The 18,776-nt window shown below is 34.3% G+C and overlaps 1 protein-coding gene across 3 annotated transcripts in view; it reads left to right on the top strand.

Moving 5' to 3' along the window:
• Nucleotides 1-4,887: 4,887 nt before the first annotated feature.
• LOC143253653 (uncharacterized) overlaps nt 4,888-18,776 on the top strand; it is a 42,484-nt gene continuing 28,595 nt past the window's right edge. Inside the window, exon 1 of one of the 3 annotated variants that reach the window (XM_076507853.1) lies at nt 4,888-5,033. In XM_076507853.1, coding sequence (XP_076363968.1) covers nt 4,956-5,033 — 78 coding nt within the window. In that variant the 5' untranslated portion in view covers nt 4,888-4,955. Of the gene's footprint in view, nt 5,034-11,752; nt 12,115-18,776 lie in introns of those variants that run through there. The other 2 variants (XM_076507852.1, XM_076507854.1) reach the window with 2 other exon arrangements.

The following is an 18,776-nucleotide window of genomic DNA, read 5'->3' as shown; positions in this document are numbered from 1 at the left end:
GAATAAGATAAACTGGGATAACAACAATAGTATGCCATAATTCTTGCAATTAATATTTATATTTTTAGGATTGTGATATTCATCAGCTATAAAAGTTGACTTGATAAAAAAGACAATAGAATGTACAATGTAAACAAGAGTAGTTTTAGAATTTTTGAAAAACGCTTATTAAAGTAATGTGTATTTCCTCTCAGGAAAACACATTTTTACAGGTGTTTGTTCTACAAACATATGCAATCATTATTGTTTGTACACAAGGTCCAAACATAGAAAATTATAAACTTACAAAAGGTAGTTCTTAGGCCTGAAATAGTCATGTCATTAATAAACACTAATACCTGTGTATTTATACCTATTAATTATTTTTACTTGGATTTTATATCAATCTGCACCTCACTAATATTGATAACAAATAAATAGTAATGACTACAACAATGCAGAAGATTGAGTATGTTTTATTAAAACAGTTTTGTTGCAGTCGAATGGAATGTATCAGAACTACAATTTTTCATTGCTTGGCACTTTGTTAGTTGTATGATGCTACTGAAAACTGATCGCTTTGGGGAAAGGTATGTAACAATCTTTTCCGACGTAAAATATAATCATATATTCAGATAATAAATATTTGTTCAGATAGGGATGTAGAATCTTCAAGATAGTGATATACTCGTACTTAATGGAATTGAAAAACAAAGAAATATGGATTTATATGGGAAATGGACCATCCAGTAAGGGACCTACGACCAGTTGTAACCTTTTTGTGGTAGGCAAAGTGTGGCGTCTTGTGACCAAGGAAACAGCACCCAGTATAAACAAGAAGGATCTTTTCCTGGAAACAAGGCTAACATGATGTAGGTCTATCGAAATAAAGATTCCAGCCATACCTTTCGATCAAATACCGCAATTCTCAAGAGAGTGAAATGGGAATTCATGTTAATTCTGGCGAAAACGTAACGATTAAAGTACCGGATGCAATGTCTGTATATTTACATGCGACTGGACTATTGAAACAGGCGCTAGGAAATCGTCATCCTGATGCACCAGATGAATAACGGAAAACACTGAAAGACGAGTATTTAAATGTGGACATGAAAAAATTTATAACGGAGTATTTTTCAACGAAACCTACGATACACAGCTATTCCTAAGAAAATGAAAGCGTGGCGAGTCTGCGAAATCCTTGTAATATAATATACTCGATCTGTATTATATATATTAATATAGATATTAGTTATTAATTTTTCGAAGATAAACTTGATGACCTGTATGTTTTATCTTCCTTAGACACGCGTGATCGAAACACCCATTCTGATATTATAATCTGAAGAGAAAATGATATTGAACCTTATAGATTATATTACATTTTCTTGTCGTATATAATATAGAAAAATATTTTAATTTTGATACTTTATTGTACTTATGCCGTTACTCCCTCTTGTAGCACAAAAGCGATATTTGTATTTTACCCCTACGATGTTTATGTTGCATTAAGTGACGTAATAAGCTGGTATTCCACGTGTTAGGCCAAACAAGAATCGTCAACTAGTACTAACAACTGGTATGAGTTTCTGCTGTGAAAAATTAAAACTGTGTCGGAAAGTATTTTCTTTCTTTTTTTTCAGGGAAGAAATTAATATGAAAACTGAAAATTGTCATTACAATGGTATTTCGGTTCTTGAACGACTCCCTTCTCGACAAATTCGGTTTTCGAACATATTGTTTGAGAAAAATATGTATCGGTTGTCGAACACAAACTCGGTTCCTGAATCAAGCTGTTGTGGCCCGAACCCCCGAAATAACCCGAAGGACCCTTCGACCATTTTCGGCCCATGCCAAGCTTACCTAAAAAATTTTACCCGCACCTGTCGCTCAGTCCACAACCCCGCAAAAATCTGCTGTGAACGTTCTCGTTTTTCTTTATGTTTTTCTAAATATTCTGATTAAATAAGTCACCATGGGGTCAAAGAAGGATAATGAAAGCAGCAAACCAAAAAGAAAAGTTGTTAGAGCCACAATAGAGGTGAAAAAAGATATCATAGCGAAGTATGAGAGTGGTGTTCACGTGTCTGACCTTGCTACACAGTTTGGTATGGCGAAGTCTACAGTCTGCACCATACTGAAAAATAAAGAGGTCATCAAAGGAGCTGATGTTGCAAAAGGAGTGATAGTACTTACGAAACAAAGATCGCAAACAATGGAAGAGGTAGAAAAACTGTTGTTGATTTGGATAAACGAAAAACAGTTAGCTGGTGACAGCATTTCTGAGACCATCATTTGTGAGAAAGCAAAGCAGTTGCATGGTGACTTCCTGAAAAACATCCATGGAACGAGTGCTGATAAAATGATGCTTTTAAGGCGAGTAGAGGTGGTTTGAAAAATTTAGAACGAGAAGTGACATACATAGTGTGGTGAGACATGGGGAGGGTGCCGGTTCTAACAAAGACGCTGCTGATAAATTTGTTAGGGAATTTAAGGACCATGTAGAAGCTGAGGGTTTTATTCCCAAACAAGTGTTCAACTGTGATGAGACAGGCCTCTTTTGGAAAAAAATGACAAAGAGAACCTACATCACCAAGGAGGAGAAGTCACTGCTAAGACACAAGCCAATGAATAACAGGCTAACTCTATTGTTATGGAGTAATGCAAGTGGTGACTTAAAACTTTAGCCTTTGCTTGTGTACCATTCTTAGAACTCGAGGGTTTTTAAGAAAAATAATGTCCCGAAAAGTAAACTAAATGTCATGTGGAGGGCTAATAGTAAAGCATGGGCAACCAGGCAATTTTTTATGGAGTAGGACCATGAAGTGTTTGCCCCAAGTGTAAAGAATTACCTTACGAAAATACAGTTGCCACTCAAGGCCTTTCTTGTGATGGACAATGCACCTACTCACCCACCAGGCTTGGAGGACAGGTTGGTGGAGGAGTACAGTTTCATTACGGTGAAGCTCTTGTTCCCGAACACGACTCCTCTCATTCAGCCCATGAGCCAGCAGGTCACATCGAACTTTAAGGAACTCTACACCAAAGAACTGTTTCAAAGGTGCTTTGATGTGACCTCTGACACAGAGTTAACCCTCAGAGAGTTCTGGAAAAATCACATTAATATCCTCCATTGCTTGAGGATCATAGACAAAGCCTGGAGGGAAATGTTTTTGAGGACCATGAACTCAGCCTGGAAGAAATTGTGGCCAGACTCAGTAGCAGATACAGACTTTGAAAGCTTTGAGGCTGAGCCTGTTGTCAAGGATATTGTCTCACTAGGAAAGTGTATGGGCTTGAATGTGAGTAGTAATGATGTGAGGAGTTAATGGAAGACCACAACACTGAGCTCACTACGGAAGGACTCCAAGACCTTCAGAAGGAGCAGCAACAGAAGACAACTGAGGAAGTGTCTTCAGATGAGGAGGAGAGAAGCGAGGATGTTTCTAGTTCACTAATCAAGGAAATATGTGGGAAATGGGGAGAGTTACAAAGTTTTGTGTAAAAATTTCACCCTGACAAACCTGTAGCAAACCGCAGCATAAACCTTTTTTTAATGACAATGTCATGTCTTACTTCAGAAACATTTTAAAATGCAGGCAGAAACAAACCTCATTAGACAAGTTTTTAGTGAGAAATAGGTCCAGTGAGTCTCAAGCAGGTTGGAGCGGTGCAAAAAGACAGAAAAGAGAAAGATCCCCAGAAGGAGAGTTACCTGACGTTTTTATGGAAGGTGACTCCCCTTCCAAACAATAATAACCCTCCTACTCTCCATGTTTCTCACCACCTTTCACTTACGCCATCAGCTTTCCTCAGCACTGGTAAAGTGTGGTTAAATTTTTATTTATTGTTTTTTTATTGTGTTTATAGTTTTTGTTGTTGACTTTGTGCATGTAAGTAATATTATACAGGTATAAATAAGCAATATTTTTACCTAAATTGCTTCATAATGCGTAATTTTTGGAGGTCTGTAATGGATTAATTTAATTTACAGTATTTCTTATGAGAAAAATTGATTTGGTTTTCGAACAGCCTTCTGGAACGGATTAAGTTCGAGAACCGAGGTACCACTGTATTTTGTTGTGAGGCGTGGTTTGAAATACTTTAAGTACTAAGTTTTCAAGCAGATCGTAGCACAAATTACGAGAATTGTAGTGTCAATAAGTCAAAGCCACGTGACTCATGATAGGGTGAATAAACATTCCTGAGGTTGAATACACTTTTATGAAAGGTAACAATAAATGTATTTACATTCTGTTTATTTTAGCACAATAGATGAAATTTTATTAAAAAATAGCTTATTAAAATGTGCCATAAACTCACCAAAGTCATCACTCTAAATCTCTTCTATATTCCATGCAATTAGTAATTATTGAAATATACTTGACGTAAGAATAATTGTACACGGTGTTCGGAAAGTCACTGTGCAGTTTTGTCTGTTAATAAATATATAAGTGCACAGTGACTTTCCGAACACCTTTTAGTATTTTGTGCGGTAAGAGTCTTGTGACTTCCGTACATCAAACGAAATAGAAAATAGTTTAATAATCAAATCATATATTTTAATTCATATTTACATACACATATTTTGTTTCTGTATCTTAATGTAGTATATATTAGGTAACAAAATATTTTCAAGTATGTTTATAAATTGAATGTGCACACATCTGGTGAAGGTGATTCGAATCGAGGGGACGATGACAGGTGAAGATTCCTGTCTATTTTTATATTTCAAAACAAAGTAAACCAGATACCTCTAAACCAATAATCTTAAAGCATCGAGTGAATTTTGTTAAAACATATTTGGTTAGCAGGTATCTTACTGTACACTTACCGATACCCACAACTTAACCAGAAGCAGTATCGTCTCGAGAGATGTGTGCAGTATAACCGTTTTTGATTTTAAATTTAACATTTTCGATACTTCAGAAAGCCACTGGACGAAAGTGTGTTGTGTGTTTCTGACTAACTGTCTAATGGAAAGACCCCCTTTTTGGAAAATTCCACAGGAATTCTTGGAACAAGAAAAACAGCAGAAACAGGCTAAATGTCAGGTATAATAACGAATACATCCTAATGTTTAGGTTATGTTCGTGTTAAAAATATATGCCTTACATCAAAATACATATGTTTACTTTTATTCTTGTCAGTAAAATCTATATTATATAAATTATTGTTTTTTGTATTTTATCACACACATTTATTTGTACACTTGTCTTTATATACTTAAGACGAAAACATGTTTTAGGTTTTTCCGCTTTCCAAATAGATTTAGTAATAAAATTTTTTTACCAATATCAGTTTTTAAGATTGTGTTATATGAAAAATGTTAGATGCATAAAACAATATCACAAATTTCTTTATGTTATAGACTTTTGTTTTTCATTTAGGAAGAACAGAGATTCACTGTTTTAGTTTACCCAAACATGGAAATCCTTTCATATCCCACAAATTGAAAGAAGCAGTTGCTGCACAAACATTCAATGTCTTAATGGAGCATTAATTATTTCTCCCTAAACACTTCGCCAGGACAACCATTTGTCGTTGTTATGCAGTCAAAGTGTGGAATTATTTTCATATCCAGATAACAAAAAGTAACTTTCAGAGTAATTTTGATTTACTGTTCTGAGACCCTTAAGAGAATAATAAGTCATATAAATTGCTGGAAACTCAAGTGAATATTATTATTCCAAAAAATAAGAGTGTAATATGTATATAATCAGGTCAAACTCTTCCTACACATAGATGTATTATAAACTGTAGTGTTTATTAGAAACTTGGCTATTAAACAATTTTGTAACAATGTAAATATTTTAATTTTCAGTAAGACTCACTTTACTCAGAGCGATAAGACAGGTCTACCTGATAACAGGAGGTTCAACAAGATATGTTCTGTAAAGTAAATAAAGGCAAAACTGAATAATCATCACGTTAGCTACTTCAGTCCTTAATGTCAGATTTAAACACGTTACTAGTGATTCCAGATGAAATATAAAAGAGGTTGATACTTCTTGACGACTACTAGAAAATATACTTGTCTAATTTCACTTATCATAAGTGACCTGCCAAGAACATAATAACATAACATAACGTGGCTATGATGCTTTTTTGTGCTTCATCCTATGATCAAACTTTGCACTTGTTGTCAAAGCTCGTTTCCACACATTACAGTGATGCCACATATTTATTCCATATGAGGATGTCTGAGATCTAGTGGATGAAAAAAGTCTGACCACCCACGGCCGTTTCCACAGTGCATTTTGCTAATCTAAGGAGTCCTGATCTCATATGGATCTATATGCCAATATAAATTTAACTCTGACAAAACACACAGTTTATTCGTCCTTGTCATTACATTTCTATTCGTCTAATTAAAAAAATCTCATCAGCTAACTATAGATGACTATATTATCATCAATCTTATTTTGCCCCGTGAATATGTTTTGTTTATTTATTCTGATAAGATAAGTCATACAGTGGCAGTTCATCCACTAATTTGATAAAGTGTACTGACTTACCAAGTTTTACTGGTAACCCACCAGACATTGCCAATCATCATGGTAAAGGTTTGTTTTTTTTGAATTTCGCACAAAGCTACTCGAGGGCAATCTGTGCTAGTCGTCCCTAATTTAGCAGTGTAAGACTAGAGGGAAGGCAGCTAGTCATCACCACCCACCGCCAACTCTTGGGCTACTCTTACCAACGAATAGTGGGATTGACCGTCACATTGTAACGTCTCTACGGCTGAAAGTGCGAGCATGTTTGGCATGGCAAAGGAAGAAAAGAACCTTTTGAAAATCAAGGTTATTTTATTCTGACAACAGAAAAACTGACCCAAAATTGCTGTTTGCTGTAATTTGAACAATCTCTTGTAACAAGGATTTCAAGTTTGTTGATTTTAGTAGACTACTAAGTTAATTTAGGGACTGCCTTTTCAAAAGGTTATAGAAATCTACCATTCTGACTACAAGCCTTTTCTGAACAAATTCCTTAAATATCTTACCAAGCGTTTCTGACAGATCTGTAGCGATAGAAACAGGTGCTTTTATTTCAGATGTTTGACGAATTAAATTCTCCTTTTCAATTTAGAACGGCTTTATGAAATTTGCAAAATCATGTAACAATCTGTGGATATTTGAGTAGTTTTGTTTTGTCTCAATTCCTTTAGAGATATTTCATCAGATTCTGTCATTCCCACTAGTTTAAAGGCAGCTGTTACCTGGCTGGCTATCGTGTGTCCTGTCATACATCTTGGATAGTATGGAAGAAAATGCTTGCTAAAGGCGAGGAATCCTCGCTTACTTTATTGTTTTATTGTTTATTAAGTAGTAATACCAACTACATTTCTTGAAGTTGTAACTGAAGCCCGAGAAATAATCGTAATGATTGTGCTCTGGGATGTAAGGTGGACAAATTCGGCGAAAAGTGGATTAAACAGAGAGATAGCAAGCAGAAGACAAATGTTTTAATTGAACATTAGATGCATGTCGATGTTAGTTACGTTTGTAGCTTTGCGTAGGCTTAGTAGCAACAGTATACTCTCCATGAATTGAACCCAAAGTTGAGAATTTTCCTAAATTCATAATTTTTCACTTGTTTTCAAATCATTGTATTTTGCAACACAGAACTGTACTAGACTCTTTGCCAACTATTTTGAACAAACAACCTTTGTCAAGAACTTCATAACCTCTCTTCAAATCAATAACTAAAGATCTCTTTTGGTATGCTTTCTAAATGAATGAAACAAAAGTATTTTAGGGCTTCTGGTATCAACTTATGAGCATGTAGTAATCAGTTTTAGTCTTTCCAGATAAGACCTTTCCAACAGAACCAATAGCACGTTTTCGATTCAATGAAAAAAAACAAAAAACTTTTAAAACTTTGATCCACATAAAATCTCTCTCACCAAGATATAAACACTTTGGGTGAAAGATCTCTAGATGTACAATGACATCTCTTTCAATTTATACGCTTTGTAGTTCTGATTGTACTAGCCTTAAAAATGTGCATGAATAAACAATATTATTATATTATGGATCACACTTCAATGAACGTTGTAGAAATGTTTCACTTCCTAGGCTTCAGTATCCGGCATGGCCAGGTGGGCTAAGGCGTTCTCCTCGTAATCTGATGGTTGCGGGTTCGAATCCCCATCGCACCAAACAGCCGTAGGGGCGTTATAATGTGATAAAAGAGTAGCCCAAGAGTTGGTGGCGGTGGGTGGTAGTGACTAGGTGCTTTCCCTCTAGTCTTACACTATTAAATTAGGGATGGCTTTGCGCGAAATTCAAACAATCCCAGTCTTCAACTCTATAAAATCCTATGCGGGGTGATATTTTAATGAAGACTTTATAGTAAGTGTATATTTATAGATGAAAATAATTGTAAATAAATAGCTAACTAGTAACTGATTACATGTATAAATATAAATCCGTGTAATTATTAAATAATCTTCAAATTACCATTTTCACTTGTAAATAGTAACTGAAACGTTTCATGTTGAGGTACATTTTAAATTTCCAAAGAATTTTACTCATATGTTTTATAATATGAGCCCACAGAAACTATACCATTCACCATTCAAATCAGCTTAAAAAAAATGTATTTCAAATAATCAGCATTTCTTACATATTTACATTTGGGGTAGGGTAGGTTTCCCTATTTTATATATGCCGGATACAATAAATTAACGTTGGTAAGATTAAGATAATTTTATAAGAAACTCATATTTACTATAAAACCAATTTTCAATTCATATGACACGTTATAATTTGTTTGTTTTCTTGATATCGTACATAAAAGGCTATCTGTATTGTGCCAACCGCGGGCACCGAAATCAGGTTTCTACCAGTATAAGTCCGCAGACATACTACTGTGCCACTAGGGTGCGTCAAGTTATAAACTTTTTTATGTGTAATTAATCTTTTAGAAATAAATCTTAAGAATTTCTGCATTTCAGAAAATTCATTAAAATACAATATATGATGTTAAAAAATAAACTCGAAGGTCTTAAAGCTGAAATAAAAATGACAAACAAGTAAACTTTTTTCCTTGTGTATTACAAATCTGTAGAAATAAGGTGGTGCTGAAATTTACTTTAGGGAAAGCAGCTCTCACTTTCTGGTAAGTTGACTATTATTCTATTACTTGCAATGTTTGAAAAACAATGACTTAAAGTATGCCTCCCAGTGGCTCGTGGCCCGGCATGGCCAAGCGTGTTAAGGCGTTCGACTCGTAATCTGAGGGTCGCGGGTTCGCATCCCCATCGCGCCAAACATGCTCCCCCTTTCAGCCGTGAGGGCGTTATAATGTGACGGTCAATTCCACTATTCGTTGGTAAAAGAGTAGCCCAAGAGTTGGCGTTGGGTGGTGATGACTAGCTGCCTTCCCTCTAATCTTACACTGCTAAATTAGGGACGGCTAGCACAGATAGCTCTCGAGTAGCTTTGTGCGAAATTCAAAAACAAACCCAGTGGCTCAGCGGTACGTCTACGGACTTACAACGCTAAAAACCGGGTTTCCATATCCTTGGTGGGCAGAGCACAGATAACGCCTTGTATAGCTTTGTGTTTAATTCAAAACAACAACTTATAGTATTTAATTGAGAAACTCAAATGAAATTCCATATTGCAGCTAAGGTTTGTAAGTGTAAACAATTTTGTATTTCCAGTCAGTCAACACAAAATACAGTTCTTTTATAAGCGATGTGCGTTGACATTTTTTACAGATGATTTTTCTCGAACATTATGCACAAACCAAACATTTTCCGTACGACATTACCAACTAACCAGGTTAATTGTTTGATTATCAAAAATATTTAAACGTAACGTGTGATTTATTTTACATACCTATGAGAAATGGCAGGACACTGAAATTCAGATTTTTTTTAGTAGGAACATCAAAGAACTTTTTGTCTGCTTGGCTTGAGAAATCAAATTAATTTTACCGAATATTTACTGGCAATAAATAGGTATGCTGGAGTTGCTTAAAACCTCCTACCGTCAGTTTCTAACCCAAATATGTTGTTTTATTTCGTATGGCTTTTGTTTTGTGCTCAGCTAATCCCTGTTTGTTTATATTGTTTTTTATGATCTCTAACGAACAGAAGTAAAACAAATGAAAGCGGATTAATTTCAATCCAATTTTTCTTTCGCTAAAGGTACATTTCTTGTCACTCTAATTTATTTCATCAAATTATACTAAATGAGGATATTATAATGCATGAACTACCATAAACTCTCTTGTTATTGTTAACTGGATAATATAGAGTTTGTAGAACGATATTATAGTGTTAATGGGTATTGTGCTGTTTAACCTTGATAAGACGTTAGTTAAATTTATCAAACTGGCAATCAACTGTGCTTAGTAATCATTCTTCAACACCACGTACCAGAGCAGTCACTATCATTGTTTCAATAGCCACATTCCAGCGATGAGACTATTTTAAGACTAACGCTGTGCTTAAAACAAACCACACGCCACAGCAATACGCAAACGTGTGCAAACATTTAACTGTGACGTCAGCGACAAGCAAGACATTATATGACATAGTAGTTGGTCCATAAGGGTGTTCATCAACATTTTCTTTTTAATCTCATTTCTTCATCACAAATCACGTTTACAGTAAAAACAAAATAAACGACATAAATAAAGATTTACTTTACTGTTATACCGTGATAAGGATGACGTCTGAATCCTAATGCTACTCTTTTTTTTTACTGAATTTCGCGCAAAGCTACATGAGGGCTATCTGCATTAGCCGTCCCTAATTCAGCAGTGTAAGACCAGACGGAAGGCCAACTCTTAGAGTACTCTTTTACCAACGAATAGTGGGCTTACGACGCTAAAAATAGAGTTTCGATATCCATGGTGTGCGGAGCAGAGACCACTAATTGTAGCAATAACCAAATCAAATTAGCAATAACCAAATTAAACTAACTTCTGATCGACTACATGTACAGTTGTGTGTTTGTAAGCCAGTCTTATCCCGAAAGAAATAGGATAAATAGAAAAATAATTTTAAAATATAAGTCATATTTGTTATTGTTGGTTTAAAGAAGTGTACATCAAAGTTTATTAATGGTAATACTTTTGGTACAAAAATTATGTAAACAAGGCTTGCGTTTCATGTTTCCCAGTAAGTTAATTAACCAATAATCCTCTAGCTATCGGACAGGGCCTTATTGTATTTCACTAAGACTATTCTCTATGTCAGAACCTGTTTCAGAAAAAAAAAACCAAAACCTTAAGAAGACCAGTCATATCAAATATTTAGTGGTGATTATGTTCATGATTACCGAAAGCTGTGTTTTTAAGAAACGGCCTGGCATGGCCAAATGAGTTAAAGCGTAATCTGAGGGCCGCGGGCTCGAATCCCCGTCCCACCAAACATGCTCACCCTTTCAACCGGGGGGAGGGCGTTATAATGTGACGGTAAATACCACTATTCGTTGGTAAAAGAGTAGCCCAAGAGTTGGCGGTGATGTCTAGCTGTCTTCCCTCTACGTTTACGCTGCTAAATTAGGGACGGCTAGCGCAGATAGCCCTTGAGTAGCTTTGCGCGAAATTCAAAACAAACAAACTTTCCAAGTAATTTTCGTTTCATTCATGTAACAAATATTTCCATAAGAATGAAATAATTGAAATGTATATTAAAGCTTGAAATATGGAGTAAAATTAAATTATATATTGTTCGATCACATGGCTCGAATCTTTTTTGAATGCATATTTTGGAATGGAGCTCAAGGTCGTTTAAAGTTCAAATTTTCAACAGAAGAAGGAGCTAAGTGATGGCATCTTATCACGTGTAGCAAGGCTATTTTTATTCATGTTGAATTTAATGTTTGGTGCATGTTGTTAATGGTTTTGTACGTGTGTTTCCATCCTTAAGAGTCACGTTCCAAAGAGCTACAAGTTTGGGAGTTTCATTGACAGAGACATGCGATGTTTCTCATGCAGATTTTATGAAATATTACTACTATAACAATTCTATTTTCAGTACATTACATTAATGTACAACACATTATAATCCAAGGTATAATGAATATAACTCTAACTCGGGATGGCCCATTTATGCCTTGGGGCTTTCGTCTCCAAGGGGGCTATGACACGGGCCAGCCCCTGATCATCCAAAGGGTAGGAAATTTTAGTTGATTTTGTAGGTTTTTCCTTCTATTTAGTTATATACTATTTTTTGATAAACGTCGTGTTTGTTTGTTTTCGTTTTTGATTCACATATAAACAAACCCTAGTGTCTCTTGGCATAAATCTCAGTTTTATCGTCTCATCCAAGCTGAGAAAATGGAAGTATGTTTTCTCAGAGCAGAATAATTTCTGATTGAATGATCACACAAGTCTTCTGTATATATGAATATTTGTGTGTATGTGTTTGTTTAAAATATAAATATAACATACAATGTGAAGTATGTATGTTAACCGTTTTAATGCAGGTATCAATTATAGTGTTTTTGAGGTTACAGGTTCGTTCAAACACAATTTAAGAAACGTTGCAAAGTTTAATATTTATGACGTATATGCACAATGTATAGTGATTTAACAATTCTGTATAAAATCTTTGCTAATATGTATGCAAACTGTGCAAATCTACTCAATTGTCTACCTGCGTTATGCTGAGACAGTTGGAGAATATGAGCTTATAACTGGTACTTATGAAATAACTTGGTTTCAAATATTGAAACAAAGCTATCTCTTACCTAGTCTTCATTATCGGAGTATTTGGACCAATTATTAAATTATGGTCAATAATTATAGACAAATATCTACAATCTGTACATTCAAGACATTTTACAATAATATCTTAGTGGTCAATAATCACAGACATATCTCTACCTGTACGTCCTAGACATTTTACAATATTGTCTTAGTGGTCAATAATTACAGACATATCTCTATATCCAAAACATTTTACAATAGTATCTTGAAGATCACCGAAGAAAAAAAAAAGAAATATTAATGTGATTAGAAAAAATTAAGCAAAATGTGTAAAATCTTGCTACCTGAGCTAAACTTAAATGGTGTGTAATATTTCTAAACTTAAAGGGTTATGTATTATTTCTAAGCTTAAAGTTTTAGGTATTTTTCCTAAGCTTAAAAGATTATGTATTATTTCTAAACTTAAAGGCTTACGCATTATTTCTAACCTTAAAGGGCTATGTATTTTTCACAAGCGTAATGGGTTATGTATTATTTCTATGCTCAAAGGGTTATATATTATTTCTAAACTTAAAGGGTTATGTATTTTTTCTAAGCTTAAAAAATATGTATTGTTTCTAAACTTGAAGGGTTATGTAGTATTTGTAAACTTAAATGGTTATGTATTATTTCTAAGCTTAAAGGGTCATGTATTCTTTCTAATCTTAAAAGGTAATGTATTATTTCTAAGCGCCCATGATCGAAAGAGAAAGAGGATATGCTATAATATGTAAACAACACTACATTTTCCTCTTCCTAGTATCGTCGAGGCTTTTCGTTTAATACTAGGACACATCACGCCGGTTATGATACAATAGACACAGTAGTTGTCGAGGCGTTATGTACACACATATACATTATAAAATTTCATAAAAAAACATTAATTTTTCCGGTAAAATTTCAAAATAACCAATAAAGAAGTAAGGAAGAATAACTTTAGTTTTAGAACAACTCTGGTTATCAAACCTAAGTATCTCTTACAACTGGATCGAATTAAGAACAACTATTATGGTGTGAACCAAAAGAGGCAAATCAGTTTCAATCGTTATCAAGTTTTATGTTAATAACTTAAAAATCAAAGTTCTAGGTTTAGAGTGAACATCACATTATTTATTATTTTATTTAAAATTTAACTTTTTATTTACTGTTGCTCAAAATCGTTATGTTTTATTCAGACTTTCGTCATTAAAAATCTAGGTATGTGTTTAATAAAGTAATACTTTTATTTTTAACATTTGTTTTATGAGTTACACTTGATACTTGTTTCTTCTGTAAGACACAACCCTAGTCTGTAGCCTACGTAACTATAAGTAAAGGATTAAAATCTTTGGTTTTATATTCTTTGTAGAAGATTATGTTAGAAGGTTGGCGGATTTGACGTTTGAATGCTTTAATACTTCAATACCTACTCTTCCCTCGTAATTATCACAGAAAAAAAGACACAGTAACAACAAACAGTTGGGACATTAAATTTGTTCACAAACTGTATATAAATTCAAAGAGTCATCATTTGAGTAAACTGGTATTATATAATAAAATCTATTATCATATATAACAATTTTCAAAACATTTGCTTTTATTGATGAACAGTAACTTTTGAATTACTTGTCAATGAGAAATAAACTTTAATACAAAATATGAAATGGATAAACATAAAATGAGGTAGGCCTATAAGAACTTCAACCACACTAGTCTCCCGTTCAATATACTGGGTATGTTCTACAGAATAACGTGAGGTTATACAGAGTTAAACTAACTTCTCTTGCTTTTGAATGAGCTTTGTAATGAAATACACTAGATAAAAATATAAAACAGAGTGAAACAATCCTTATTAAATATAAAACATAGTAAAACTAGGTGTATACACAGAGGACAACATATTTACTGAATTATAAAGTTCTTAAAGAATCCGATTGAAGTCTTTAAAATTTTCTTGTAAAAGTCTGTTACTGACTAAAAAACTTAGATTATATGTACAGATTTACAACGATAGTTTTCTCGTGTGGCATGCATTGCGTACATTACTATTTCACATTAGGACAGAAAAATTAAATAATATATAATTTTCAGGTGTAACGGAATAGACTGTTGTCTACTTTTACGTAAATATTCTGCTTTACGACAGTCTTTCCTTAAGTGAAGAAGACATGTGACATCATAGATGAATTACCCACAACAACAAATAACTCGGGTGAAAGGAATATACTTCCTTGATAAATGTTCCACATAAAACTATATGCAATTCCACGTATGAAGTTTTGATTTTGTAACATAATGCTGTATTTTAGGTGTATATTTTGTTGTTTAACGTTTTATGGCGCAAAGAAACTGCGCTATCTGCGCCAAACAAGCAGAAAAGTATATTTTGTATTAAATTATATATGTCTTTTTCTCTACGAAATGTAATTTAGTTATTTCAGTACAATACAGTGTTCCTCTCCTTCAAACTAGAAAATATATATTTTTTATATTTAAGCACCAAGAAAACAATAGTCCAACAAAAAGACGGAAAACATTTCAACAGTTTTACAATAATTACCAACAAACTTTGGGGAACATAACGGAAAGTACACTAGTTGTTTCTAAGCTCCACATTTACGAAGCTGATAAAAACTTAATTTATGTATATCACTGTATTATTGCTATTGAGGCAAAAATAATAAGTTCTTTGGTGGATTTGTTTCTCATAAACTGAAATGATTCTTGCATATCTATCATTTTTTTTATTCCATGCATATACAAGATGCAGTTCAGACTAGAATGTCTAATTTCAGTGAAGACCAGTCCAATGTAAATTGTTTGTTTTTGTAGTTAGCACAAAGTTACTCAATGGGATATCTGTGCTCTGCCTACCACAGGTATCGAAATCCGGTTTACAGCGCTATAAGTCAGCAAACATACTGCTGTGGCATTGGGGGGCGTGAAAACTCCTTTAGAACATAAGCACTAAACACGATAACACCAAATGATAGATATGCAAGAATCCTTTCAGTTTATGAGAAACAAATCCACAAAAGAACTTATCAATTTTGCCTCAATAGTAATAATATAGTGATATACATAAATTCAGTTTTTATAAGCTTCGTAAATGTGGAGCTTAGAAACAACTAGTTAAAAACAACACGTTCAAGTTTCCAGTTCAAATATAGCTGTCTTCGTTTTGAACTACTAATCAGAAGAAGCACAACCAATCAGCATTACTCGTCGCCATATGGGTTTTGCTCGGACTCTTTGGAATGAATAAACAACTTGGCTGTCGCATGTGAGAGAAAGAGGTCTACAAAGCATCTGACCCTTCCTGGTCCATAAAAAAAAAGAAAATGAACCAAAATCACTACGCAGAAACTGAAGGCACTTATTATAACACATCCAAAACAGAGACTGTGAAGCGCGTTCAGTAACACGTCTTGTATCTTGGACCTTAGCTTGGTACACAAACCACTAAATCACACTTAATTAAATAAGAAATTGCTTTAATAACAGTTTTATGATATAAAAGGTCCCTGCCTGTTTTCTGAATTTCGCGAAAAGCTGCACGAGGGCTTGGTTCGCTAACTGTCCCTAATTTATCAGTGTAAGACTAAAGGGAAGGCAGCTAGTCATCACCATCCATCGCCAACTCTTGGGTAACTCTTTTACCGACGAATAGTGGGATTGATCGTATCATTATAAGAATCCCACAACTGAAAGAGAAAACATGTTTGGTGTGACGGGAGTCGAACCCGTGACTCTTAGATTACGATCGAGCGTCCTAACCGCCTGACAAATTAGTTTAAGATAGAAATCTAACAATGAGTTGTTACTTTGTAACAACTAACTTGTAGCATTTAATATTACAGTTTAAAGAAAAAAAAAGTTTGAAAATTGTGAATTTTAGAAACATGTAAGTGTGGTTTATTAATAATTTTCGAAATTTAAATGCATTATGTACCATAAAACATACACAGTAATAAACTATTTTTATGTTATTTCATTCTATGATTTGATGCTAAACAGGTTAGAAAGTTGTTTTTTTTTACTCATACAGACGGGAAACGACAACCAGACTCCACGGGATTATTTTTGGGAGCACTTAGACTTCCGTTTCTTTACAGTAGCTGTTCTCAGCTCCATACAGATGGCCAAATTGCGTTTGTGTAATACGAACCGTTTAGCGTTTGGCTTCATACGAGATTTTTAAACTAAGATTTAAAAAATTTCATTAAGTCAAACGTTTCCTAGAAGATCATCACAGGTACCTGTTGCTTGTCTTTTAATGTCTCAATTATACGTATCTAAATCCGAGGGTTTTCAAATGAGTACGGCGAAAAAACGTATTTAGATTTTCTTAATGCTATGAAAATCAAAACAAATCACTATTAATGATTTTTTGTTTCTAGTTCACGTGTAAGAACAATGTCTTTAAAGTAATATAAAGAGCACAGATAAAAGTACTAATAATGAATGAGTCTTCAAATATTTGTGAAAAGGAAATAAATCCAATTATGATATATTGGTTTGAATTTCGCGAAAAGCTGCACGAGGACTTGGTTCGCTAGCTGTCCCTGATTTAGTAGTTTAAGACAAGAGGGAAGGCAGCTAGTCATCACCACCCACCGCCAACTCTTGGGCTACTCTTTCACCAACGAATAGTGAGATTGACCGTCACATTATAACGCCCCCACGGCTGAAAGGACGAGTCTGTCTGGTGCGACGGGGATTCGAACCCGCGATCCTCGGATTACGAGTCGTGTGCCTTAACCACTTGGTTGTGCCAGGCCATTATAATATATAGATATATGTAAATGTTTACATATGTAATCGTGGATTTTTCATGATAAAAATTGTCATTTCTTGGATTGTTCAGGTACAGTTGTCACTATTATATAAAGAACCTTCCCATCTTGAAACTTTTCAGTAAGCCAGTGGGCCATCAAAAAATAAACTGTTTAAATCAGGCTTAATAGAATAGTTAATTTTCCGTTAATGGCATGTTACTTTTCGTGTTTATTAGTTTAAGTTCATGTAGTTCATCCACGTTTATATTTTACTGAGACGTATAGTAAAAGTAATGAACGTTGGACTGTAAATGAAAAATATTGCTTAGTGTATTATTGTTTCATTAGTGAACAATATAAATAGTACTAGTACATGTTTCATATGTTTCATCAGTGAACATTATAAATAGCACATTACAAATAGCTATACGACATTAAGTGCGCCACTCCGATCAATATTATAGGTGAACCTCTCGCCCGACCACATTGGAGGGCCATTATAAAATTTCTTTTACAATGACATTTTAAGTTCTCAGTCGTCCCTGAATAAACACATAATATCATTTTCTCTTTGTTAAATATAATCTAATTTAAAATTAGAAATTTTATTATCCTACTGAAATATTTGCATACAATATTTAAACATTTGTTGTTTCCAACCGGAATGATATCTGTTACGGTATGGAGACTAAACGGGCTGGTCAGAACCCTCTAACGTTGAGGTAAGCCATCTGTAACTTAAATATGCAGCTACTCTTAACCGAATAACAGGATACTTTCACTGTTATAAATATCCCTACAAATGAAAGTCCGGAACTTGTTTGGCGTCATATCATGGTTCGAAACTTGAAACTTCGATCAGCAGTCTGGCATGCTAACAACTAGGCCACAATGTTTTTTAAGGAGCTCGGTTTTAAGTGCGATAAAAAATGCTTTACGATGATTTACGTTACAGTAAGTCATAGAATTCAAAATTAACTTGTTAATAGTCAGTTAATAAATACACAAGCCGAGCCTGCTCAGATTGCAAATCTGAAAGTTAATGATCCGTCACTCGTTGCCTCAAATGTGTTACTCATTTGGGGACGCGCATTAATTACTTTTACAGGTATTGAACCGCGATATTTAGCGTCATCAACCCAAAACCGCTAAAGAACCGTGCGGGGAAGGAAACTTCTTGGATATGTTGTAAAAAGTATCACTATTCATTGAGATAAGAATTAGCGGTAGGTTCTCTTGCCAGGCTGCTATGTCTCAAGCCTAACAGTTCAGAATTAAAGCTGGGTATATGTAGATAACCACTCCGTAGCTTTACTTGAAAACTCTAAA

The sequence above is a fragment of the Tachypleus tridentatus genome, chromosome 6, assembly GCF_004210375.1.
Source record: "Tachypleus tridentatus isolate NWPU-2018 chromosome 6, ASM421037v1, whole genome shotgun sequence".
Taxonomy (NCBI): Eukaryota; Metazoa; Arthropoda; class Merostomata; order Xiphosura; family Limulidae; genus Tachypleus; species Tachypleus tridentatus.
Note: the sequence above shows the minus strand (reverse complement) of the source record. Positions and strands in the feature narration are given on the sequence as shown.